The following is a 12,043-nucleotide window of genomic DNA, read 5'->3' as shown; positions in this document are numbered from 1 at the left end:
CTAAAATCTAACTCTACACCTAACCCTAACCTTAACCCTTAATCAACCCTAAAATCTAACCCTACACCTAACCCTAACCTTAACCCTTAATCAACCCTAAAATCTAACCCTACACCTAACCCTAAAATATTAAGATAAGCGTTTGGGTTAGAGTTGAATGTAGGATTACATTCAATAGAGAATCATTTACTTTCACCTTTTAGTTCATTTGCATTTAATAGACATGTAGTTAAATATTAGTTGAATGTCAGTTGAGCATCAAAGTGGCCATCAAATGGACCATCCAGATAAAGTGTTACCAAAAAAACTTTCACAGTATGTAAATAAACACCAAGGTCTTATTAACATTCATTTAAATAATATATATCAATATATAGTTCATGCTTATGAAGACTAGAAGGATAATTTGAGACTGTTTTCCAGCTGAAATAAGAACCTTCCCCTCTGATCAATGTCATCAGAAGAGACTATTACTGTAGGTGTACTCTGCCTCATTCTGTAACAATTAAAATGAAATCAATTCATTAGTGGTTCCCGCTGAGAGCAGTCATAAACTCGCGCTGCATAATGGAACACGTCACACTGTCCTTGCTGCTGTAGTGCAGAGTGTGTTCAGTGATTACCACCACTCCATGATCGTTCTGCAAAAGAGACAAATTTCCATCCGAAGAGTCTCGCAGCGGGGGCACAGCAAATCGGCTCCTCAGAGAAGTGAGGCAAGATTTAGCATGACTGCAGATCAACCACTGATAGAACAATAGCTTCTACAGCTTGTTTGCCTCTGCTCCAGTGTGTGTGTGTGTGTGTTTGTCTTGCTACTCTTGTAAGAGCCAAATGTCCTCACAAGGACAGCAAAATGTGACATTATTTTTGGGGTCCTTAATAGTTTTGAGGTTTTTCTTACAAAAAATCTCATTAAAGGTCTTATTCCATCATTTTTAAATTCATTATAAACAGTCTAGTTGTAGTCTCTAATATGAATGCTCATGAATATTCATATTCATGCAAACATATTACCTCTGATTGGCTAATAGCACTGCAGCAGAGAACGCAACCTGCTTTCCCACCACCCAATTGCACCCCTTAACCACTGTCAATTTTACAGCTCTAAAACTCAAAGGACAAAATGTTCTCAGAGATACAGCCTTAGTTGTAAAAATACAGCACTGAGTGCTTGGTAAACTTAACTCTTAAACTTCGCTTAACGCCAGACTCTCAGCATTGTTCGGCCATGAGGCTGAGAAGAAATGTTATCAATGCCGCGGTGTGAGCGTAGGCTGCAGGAAATCGCATAATCAACCGGAGATCCAATTTAAACCTGCAGTTACTTACACAAGATAACTAGCTAACATTAACTAGTTGCTGTAAACCAAGCTGTAAGCTAACAGCGTTAACTCGGCTGCAGCCCCGCTTCAGTTCAGTCTGTGGGCGGTCTCGAGTCGGGGTCAGCAAGGTCATTGACTCACGAGTTGACAGACACCCAACATCTCTCTGATCGACTAATTTTTCTAAGGCTTTTCTTTTACTAGCAACTGCAGACAGAGGAGGCTGAGAAACATTTCCATATTCACCATGCGTATACAACTCAGAGAGCCCTTTTGTTTTTCAGAAAAAACAAAACAAAACAGAAACAGAGGATTTTAGCGTAAGGAGACCTTTATTTTGAAGATCGAAAATAGTGGAATTGTTTTCTTTTAATTACAGAGGTAAAGGTTAGGTTAGGCTAATACTAAGGTATGTGTTAAGGTTAAGTTAGGGTTAGGTGTAGTATTAATTAGCTTTGGTAATCATTATGTCAATGGAGGGTCCTCACAAATATAGTAAGGTCCTCACAAGACCTTGAGACAAAGTGTGAGTGTTTGTCTTGCTAAACTTGTAAGATGTCCTCACAAGGATAGCAATATATAACATTCTTGGTCTTGTTATTATTTACTCTTAATTAAAGAGGTTAAGGTTAGATTAGGGTAATGTTAAGTTAAAGTTAGGTTAGGGTGATGTGTAGCATTACTTATCTTCAGTAATTATTGTCAGTGGTCATAAGTGTATTATAAGGTTCCCACAAGTAAAGTAAGGTCCCAATTCAAGTAAGACAATTATGTGTGTGTGTGTGTGTGGGTATAGTTCTGTAAATCCATATTCCTCCATTTTTAGCCTCTCTTGTTTAAAAGGTGCCTGTTCTGTGTGTGTGAGGCTTGTATGTGTGTGGCTTCGCAGCCTGCTGTTCTCTGATTGGCTGGACGCAGCGTGGTGGCCGGATTCATTTAAATAAACTTTTTTTTTTTTTTTTAGGGTGGGGCTGCGTTCAACGCAACACAACCCAGCATGCACTGCGGCATGTGGCAGCTCTCTCTATTGAAATGAATAGAATGCGTCGGGGCTTAAGTGCCAGTGGACATGCACCGCAAGAGCCAGATGTCCTCACAATGATAGAATATGTTAGGACAGAGTTGTGGTCCTTACTATTTTTGACACTTTTCTTACAAAAATGTAACTTTAATTTAAAGACTGAAAATAGTGGGATTTTAATTTTAATTACAGAGGTTCAGGTTTGGTTAGGGTAATGTTAAGGTACTGCTTAAGGTTAGGTTTAGGTGTAGTACTAATAAGCTGCAGTAATTATTATGTCAATAAAAGGTCCTTACAAATATAGTAAGGTCCTCACAAGTATAGTTAGCGTCTCACAATCAGAGTAAGACAAAGTGTGTGTGTGTGTTCCACCACTGCAATCTTGCACCACATCAAGCCGACTCAGAGGCACACACACTGGGAGGCCCACAATCATTAACTGATTGTTATCCAATTACACTATTAGCTAAGATGGCAACTGAGGTTCCAGGTGTGGAGGAGGGGAAATGGAGCGAGAGCAGCGTTGTTGTGCCCAATTTACGGCGGGAGGAACGCAGGGTAATTGAATCCGGTTTCCATCTAGGAGCAGACGAGATAGAGACGCATTCTGATTGGAAATAAAGACGGGCATGATTGGAACAGAACTAGACACTGCCTCAATCAAGCAGTCCCACTCTGAGACAGTCGGTCCTACATCCGTATTGAACCAGTGCAAATCAGGCTGGATGCTCAGGGATCAATCCTGGGATTTACAGATATCAGGAAAACCCAATTCCACAAGGAGAGAGAGAAAAGAACTCTAAATAACTGTGGATGCAGCGCACAACGGCTAGCAATGGTGCAGAACTGCAGGGTAAAGAAAGAACGACAGAATGTCAGAGAGAAATATGAATGGGCTGCCCAATCTGTGAAAAAATGCATTTTTAAACATGTTCTTTTCACAAGTTCAGTGTCACAAACGACATGTTTTAAAAACAATGCAGCCATTTTAGATTGATGCATCTATTGTTTCATTCAGTTTTTCACAATGAGGTATATTCACTATACACGTATTTTGATGAATGTTTATTAGTACATTTCAAATATATTGTTATAGGATTTTTTGTTGCCTTTACCACCCACTATTAGCAGAGCCATGGAAACTGTGACTGATCAACAGCACAGTGATAATCTACTGTAATATAATAAAAAAACACCCTAATCTTAAATAAACTACTGTGACACACTCATGGTCCTAAACACAGCCCTACATAAATGTCCTCACTGTGTGTGTCTGTGTTCATGTACAGTCCAACTTAAAACAATGTGCCACGTGTGTAGTCATGTGACTCTACCCCGTCCAGTCTGTGCCAGGGAAGCAACATGGATGCTGCTGAGTCTACTGTTCATTAAAATACTCCTTTATTTAACTGCTCTGCAAAATAAAGTCTCTCTTTTCTTTACTCAAAAGTAAGTAACTGACTGAGTAAGTAACTGTGTAAATGTATATAAGCTTCTGGCTAATGACTTATATAAAACACTGAATATTCTGTAAAAACAATATTAATATACTATACAATATTCAGCCACTTTCATTTGTGTGTATTGGTAAATGCTGAGACATAAATCTGAGACAAAAATCTGAATTAAAATTCTGTACTAAAGATGAGTTTCTTGATTAAATTCATAGATCTGCCTACCGTGAAGGAATTTTATGGGTGGAAATACTGTACTCAATGCCTGCAATAGCTGCCTATTACATTTTGGAAGGAGGAAATTTGCCATCATGTGTGTGTGTGTGACAGAGATAGAGAGAGAGTGAGTGAGAAAGTGAGAGAGAGAGAGAGAGAGAGAGAGAGAGAGAGAGAGAGAGAGCATGCCTGAGAGTCTTCAGCACAGTGATGGTGTGTCCAGAGTTAGGCGGAAAGTTTAGTATGGATAAGAGTAGCAGGTGGCTTATTGGGCAGTTTGCTGGATTAGCATTCTCGCTAACTGGCCACACCGATAAACAGCATAGCAGTGTGATCGATTGTGAACACACTGACACAACAGACATACTTGGGATGACACGAGGGATTAATAGTGTATAGCTAGCCTATGGGCTATTTTCAATGCATGCTTAGAGCAGTCTATAGTGAACGCATGGAATAAAGGAGTTTTGATTGTCGCATTGTTTAAACAACAATCCAGATATTATCCTAGATGATATATGTCACATGTTATTAGTCTCATGAAAGCTAGGCGGGGTGGGGTAGTTGGGTGAAAATGAAGGGCTCTGATTGGCCTAAAGCACTCAGCTTGTGTGTAGTTTGTGTGTAGCTCAGTGGCGGAATCAACCTCAGTGACAACCTGGTGACAACTAGACTGAAACTGTCAAAATGAGAGATCAAGCGATATGCGTCCTTTAGAACATGAAATCTTACAAGCGTACCGGTTACGCAAATTCTGTACATTTTGGCAGGTCTGATTTCACATAGCAGAGACACTGCTGTCAGACATGACAGCTACTGTTTTCAGTACATTCCAGTAAGAGGTGAATTAGGTCTTTTCCACACACCACCTCTCTTTGTGGTACCGGCTTCTGTCATAATGGGAAATCAAACGTTGCATCTGCCACGTGTCTCACACCATGCAATTATGCATGAGCCAAAATGGGGCACCAATTTGTTGGTTGTAATAAACTGATGTCATTTCTGTAATACTTCATATTTCCTGTTTACTCACAGATAATATATATCAGCCTTGAATATACTAAACACACCATGCTACAGTACATCAAACCAATTCAAACAGAAGAAATATGCTTGTACCAGGCATATATAGTTAAATATATATAGGTATTCTGCTAACACTTTCTACAAATGTCTATTAAGACTGTATAAACATACTCATAACATAATGTATTTATAAAGCATTATAAACATGACTATAAATATTTACGCAAAAGTATACATATTTAGTATAGCCATGTTATTATGCATTTATGAATTGTGATCATAATACATCATCAATTGTGTTTGTTATATGTGAATACCAAGGACATTAACAGAGCTGGCATAATAAAGTATGCTATAATGCTATACTTACTTTTAACCACACAATAATACTTATGTTAAATATTATAATAGCTTATATTTATTTAGAATGTATTGTAATTTCCATCATGAATATAAATTAATACTGATAGATACATGATATTTTAATCTGGATATATAATATATTACAACTTAAGATTCATTATAAATCACAATTTATAATGCATAATATACAAGGCTATAATGTGTTATACATTTTTATAGATTATGTATAACCATGTTTATAATGCCTTATAAATGCATTATAATTAGTGGTGTCAATCGATTAAAAAAAATTTGAGATGGACCGATCAGTGTTTTTGGGGCAGATTCTGATCGCAGATCGTCTTCATCTCGATTGGCTGATCGCCGATATCGATCTTGGGCGGGGCCAAATGCCACATTAATGCCACACAGGTGCCAGGCAAACCTGTTACAGATTCCCCTAATTGCATCCACGCCCAAGCAAACACTGGTAATTTACACTGATAGTAAATAAACACAAGAGTGTTACTGACCAAAATAAACGCTTTACATGAGAGATGTAAATGTCCCAACATCAGCCACCCCACAGCTTGTTCTTCAGAGTCAGCTTACTGCTTAAAATAGCTTATATTTACTGTTAATATAAAACTAATAATATATTATTTTAATAAGAACAACAGTAATCTAACGCTCCAGCTAGAGCTTAGATTGGGCAAAATATCTAGCCTGACTCTGCCCACCCCATAAACTGTTATCACGAGCGCGGACCTGATTTAAACTCCACATTTTTTTGTAAGTAACGTTACAGCAATAAAACGGAGCTTAGCTTTTAACTAAGTTACCAAATAGTTGGAATGAGCGAAATCTTTCTGATTTTAATAAACAGTACAACAGGGAAGAAGACTATTTTCTTTTACGAAACTGTGACAGCGCATGGTATTCTCTGCAGCAAGGACGTGAAAATGATTTCCGCCCCAATAAGCCTTTCAATAACCTTCAATAGCCTTTAATAGCCGTGTCCACTAAATCGCCTAGTTATAAACATTGTGAGGTGAGCGGTGCGCAACCTGCTTTTAATATTATCCGAGTGGAGCTGCGGCTTCCACAGCGCGTCCAGTGAGCACACAGAACTGCAGTGTGGAGCTCAGGGTGGAAACAAACGAAAACTTCTGCACATCTAGCACTAATAACAGCCTGAACTATAGTCCTCTGCTGTTGTTAGCATGTAAGCTAACTAGCTCCGTGACTGATGCGGCGGTTAGCTGCTGCTGTTAGCTTGTAAGCTAACTAGCTTCGTTACTCACTGGTTGGGCTGAAATATGAACTGTAGGAGAGCGGTATTATCCGGTTAGTGGGGTTAAAACCTTTATTTTATTTTTACTGTGAGGTGCACTGGTCCTACACATATGAACTGCAGAAACTGTAAAAACGCTCCAGACTGACTGAGCTGAGCTGAGCCTGTAGTCTGTAGCTTGTGGATGGGCTGTAGCACTGACTGGGTGAAGGGGCTGACTAGTGGTTGGATGAGGAACTGCAGCTTCCTGTAAGCGAGCAGTTTCACCGGCCATCCACACACACAAAGCTCTGCTTAACTGCTTAATTCTAAACTCCTGAATCAGAACGGCTAAAATTAGAGGAATATCGGGTGATCGCCGATACCCTGCCGATCGATCATCCCATCTCTAAAAAAAAAAATGCAATTAACCTGGCGGCAGTTATTATAATGTGCTCTAATGAGTTACTGAGTTTAAGTGAGACATTTAATGGAAAAAATAAACACAAGCGTAGCTTCATATTTCACATTTAACAGCTTGAAAAGAGGAAACGGGCCATCAGCCGTGTGTGTGTGCATGAAAACGCAAATGGGTGTGTGTGTGTGTGTGTGTGTGTGTGTGTGTGTGTGTGTGAGAGAGAGAGAGAGAGAGAGAGAAAGAGAAAGAGCATAAACTTCAGCATAAAGAAAAAGTGATCTACCTTCTAAACTGAACAGTGAGCCTTGCTGTTATATCGCTTTGTCACGTGATTAATTAGCATTAAAACAATTACCATGCTTAAGGTTTCCAGAGTAACTGCATGCATTAACGCAGTAAGGTTCATATCCTAATTATAATGTGCTGTGCATATTTATAGAGTCTAGTTGACAAACCATTCATATAAATTACCTTCAGAAACGAAGTGTTTCCTGCTTATTACTGCATTCTCTCACTACATTATCAGTATAATATATTTGACCTCTTTAACACCTAGTATGTGCATTAATTTAAAATATTTTATTTAAATTTTTTCTCTTTTTCTCCCCAATTTACATGGCCAATTACCCAACCCACTCACTAGGACTCCCCCTATCACTAGTAATGCCCCAACACACCAGGAGGGTGAAGACTAACACATGCTTCCTCTGATACATGTGAAGTCAGCCACCGCTTCTTTTCGAGCTGCTGCTGCTGATGCAGCATTGCCGAGCAGCCAGCGCATTAGGAGGAAAGCGCAGCGACTCGGCTTCGGTACATCAGCTCACAGACGCCCTGTGCTGCAGACATCACCCTAGGAGTGATGTGGTGAGAGAGCGCCATCTACCCACCCGGAGGGACCACTTGGCGCCTAGTACGTGCATTAATTAACACCAGAACACGCACACACCTTGCTTTTCTGTAAAGTTACATATTTAGCTTTAGTATCTCAAAATGGCTGATTAATAAGGCCTTATAAGCACAAACATTTCAAATATCAGAGGTGACATCTTAACGTAAAATGATTAAATTGAATAACTTTTTTTACTCACATGTACACCTGTACTCTGTAACGTGACAATAAAAATCTTGAATAACTTAACTAACTCTAGTAAATGCAACTCTGTTAATATAATTACTGGCTATCTGGGGAACAAAAATGGAAGACAAAAAAAAAAAGACTGCAACAGATGGATTAGTCCTGATCTCGTCTGTAACTGACAAGCCGAATTAACATCTCAAAGTTATGATTCATCACCAAAATACTGAGGGAGACAAATGGTGTGGCAGCTCTTCAAGTCCTCTGTGTTGTGACTGTAAGTGTGAGCGACGGTGCGAGTGGGGTGAGGATGGTGCTGCCCTCAAGGCAAAATCTCCTCCCACGTTCAAAGAAAACCTAAAAGATTGATATTAAATGATTTCAGCCACTTCCAGCATAGTGAAAAGTCTGCCTTAAAACCGGTGACCTAAATAACTAAAAGGCTGAAACTAACAATTATGGCTACTATCATAAGTGCTAACAAACACAGTAACCAGACTAGGCAAGTGTTGGAGCGGGTTAGCCACAATGCTATCAGTCAGTCTCTGTAAAATTGTAACTGCAATGCTAACAAAACTACCAAATAGATCATGAACAAACTAAATTATAAGTTAGTAGGACAGGCTACTATATAATCCAAAATCTTATCTAACCTTGTTTTAATCATCTACAGCCGATGTGCTGCACTTCAATCTAGTTAAACAAATTTCAGTGAAATTTCCGTGAGTATTCTGTCTTTTTCCTCACAAGAAAAGTGTACTTTTGCAGTTCACTACAAAAAAATTGTACACTGGATTTTGTACCATTTCCAGTACGGGGGGGGGGGGGGGGGGGGGGGCGGGGGAGTGGACAGAGGGAGGGAGTCTAACCTTCTGAACTTGTCTCTCATCTTCTCCAGATCATCTCTGGTTCGACCCATCTCTGCCTGCATGTAGTGTCGACTCGTCTCAAACTCGGTCTCCATGGCCTCCATTTTGTGGGTCGTTTGCGTGAGGCGGCGGCGCAGGTCTTCATTTTGCTGCTGCAAGATCCTGGAAAATGCACAAGAGGGAAATTAATACAGAGGTAGTTATATCATATAATGTAAAATGACATACATTACATATGGTGGAGAAGGGCTGCAACTAATGACTATTTTAGTAGTCAACTAATCTGCCCATAATTTGTTTGATTAGTTGCGATTATTTTCTGTCACGCTCTCCATTTGTACTTCCCACTGGTGAGAACTGATAAACATTTAGGCCCCCAGACCAATTTTGCTGTACATTTTAATAGTTTGATGTACCTACATATAAACACAAAAATTACAGTATTTAATTTTTAATTTAAAAATGCAGTATATTATAGGAAACCTTCACACAGGCTGGATGTTATTCAGAAGATTCTAGGATACTTGTTTGTATTTTTTCACTTCTCTTCTTACTTTTTGTACAAGGGGATACCTCACTGAAATTATTGTTAGTCTAAGAAAATACTTTTTTTTTTAAGCCTGTAGTTACTAAAACATATAACTTAATGGAGTGGACAGAGTACAGTATCTCCCTAACACTTAGCCAGCTAACATTACTTTAACTAATCTACATAATTTGTTGCACAACAATTCCTATTTCCATACATAAGGCAGGAGTGCTGGATGTTAATCTACACAGATTTCTCTCCTAAAAATGGTTTATTTTTGGTGAGTAAAGCACTTCTGTTTATTTACAGTAAGCTTAAATTTCCAGATTTACAGGCTAGTCTTGGGTAGCATGCTAATACTGCTCCAGCAGTGCTAGCCAGGGTTAGGAGCAGGCTACAAGCCGTTAATACTCACCTCTGAATGGCAAAAGAGCTAGCACTTAGCGCAGTTAGCAGCTAATGCTAATACTGCTTCAGAGAAATAAACTGAAACTCCTGTATAACGCTGTTCTTCAGCAGAGTGGTTTTACTACTCCTTACAACCTGACTGGTAAAGTTTATACATAAGTCCCACTGAATATTAAGGCGCACTGATGATTTCTGGGTAAATTAAAGGATTTTATGTGTGCCTTATAGTTTGAAAAATACATTAAGTAATGTAAATGGAGTGAAGCCTGCTTCAAACTGTGCAGCAAACAGAACTAGCAAAGACAGACTGCGGAGTATTGTGGAGTCAAATGTGTGTGTTTGTGTTTAACAGACACAGCGCTTCTATTACACTGTACGGACGTCTCTACTGCAAGCATGAAGAGGGGCCAATCAGGATGCTCAGGATTTGCTCTCCACAGTCTTTCTCCCTCCTCTGGTCTCTACTGCGCAGAATCGGGTTTCAGGATCGCCAACATGGCAGAAGATTTTGGCTTCATTTTCATTGAATGAATGGGAATGGCGACACGGCGTCCATCTTTTTTTACAATCTCTGATCACCTCATTCCTGTAACGCTTGCAATGATACAATGATGCTAATGATACATTTCTGAGGGAAAGTGGAAAATGTGCCAATATTATCACAGGGAAACTGACTAATAGAGTTAGATGCTGGATTTGGCAAGATGGTTTAGAGGAGTAAGATAAGATGTAAAATGTATCAGTTTTATCATTGAATCATAAAGAGGATGGATGGGCTGAGCAACACCTCAAAATGCAACAAGCCAACCGAGGCACTAGATTGTCTATAGTTTTTTTTTTTTTTTTACAGTCACACACACACACACAGAGGAGCCCACCAACAGAAAACAGAAACACTACATAAAAAAAAAAGAAATTATTATTATTATGTCTGGAAAAACTAAACCAGCCACAACATTTTAACAAAAGCAAAGCCCTGTGGTGGACCACCACCCACTGGTAAAGCATTAAAAGAGTGCGTGCTGCACAGGTGTGTGCATATTTGACTAGAAGGCAGACAAAACCTCAGCTGTTTGTGTATCAGAGCAATAGAAAGAGAAAGAGAGAGAGAGAGAGAGAGAGAGAGAGAGAGAGCACTCAGTGTTGAGAGCACTATGTACTGGGAGCAGCTGGTTTTATGTTGAGTGGACAGGAGCAGCTGCCCTCAGACACAATACATCTGCTACATGCCACATGCTTCTCTCCTCACTTCCCTCAATACAGAGAACACAGGCGCTGGGTCAACGATGCTCTCTACACTGACTGCTCCAACGTCCCAATTAGCCAGTTTATTAGGTACACAACCCTTTACTAGCTGACACTTTACACTACTTTGTTAAAAAAAACACCAAGGAAACACTTTTGCTGCAGTGCTTCCCCACCTGGGTCATTATTACACTGCCTGCCAAAAAAAAAAAAAAAACACTCTAATATTTGATTGCAGCACACATTCACTGTGGTATTGTTTTAATAAGCTTCTGCAATGTCACAAGATTTATTTCAATCCAGTGTTGCATTTATTTTTCACCAAGATCTTGCAGCAGCATTGATGATGGTAGAGTCTGACCAACCACTGCACAAAGCCTTCTCCAGCACATCCCAAAAATTCTCAATGAGGTTAAGATCTGGACTCTGTGGTGAACTATCAATCCATGTGTGAAAATGATGATCTCATGCTCCCTGAATCACTCTTTCACAATTCCAGCCCCATGAATCTTGACATTGTCATCTTGGAACATGCCCGTGTCATCAGGAAAGAAAAAATCCATTGATGGAATAACCTGGTCTATATTCAGTATATTCAGGTAGTCAGCTGACCTCATTCTTTCAGCACATACTGTTGCTGAACCTAGACCTGCAGACCAACTGCAGCAACACCACCTCATCTGCTTAGTTAAATCCAGGTGGCGACTTTTTTGTTCAGGCAGTGTACCTTTTCAACCCCTTAAAACTTTTAAAAACAACTAAAAAGAAACCATATTTTTCCAGCTCCATCACTTTTTATCTCATGTAATACATGCATCCACCCTGTAATGGCAATCTGC

General features: G+C 39.5%; 1 protein-coding gene across 2 annotated transcripts in view; it reads right to left on the bottom strand.

Moving 5' to 3' along the window:
* The window catches only part of tjap1 (tight junction associated protein 1 (peripheral)), a 95,276-nt gene that overhangs the window by 45,485 nt on the left and 37,748 nt on the right, over positions 1-12,043 (bottom strand). For both annotated transcript variants that reach the window (XM_049481202.1, XM_049481203.1), the window contains exon 4: positions 9,023-9,184. In XM_049481202.1, coding sequence (XP_049337159.1) covers positions 9,023-9,184 — 162 coding nt within the window. The remainder of the gene's footprint in view (positions 1-9,022; positions 9,185-12,043) is intronic.

This window comes from Astyanax mexicanus, chromosome 7 (genome assembly GCF_023375975.1).
Source record: "Astyanax mexicanus isolate ESR-SI-001 chromosome 7, AstMex3_surface, whole genome shotgun sequence".
NCBI lineage: Eukaryota > Metazoa > Chordata > Actinopteri > Characiformes > Acestrorhamphidae > Astyanax > Astyanax mexicanus.
The sequence above is the reverse complement of the archived record's forward strand: the minus strand, read 5'-3'. Positions and strand labels throughout refer to the sequence as shown.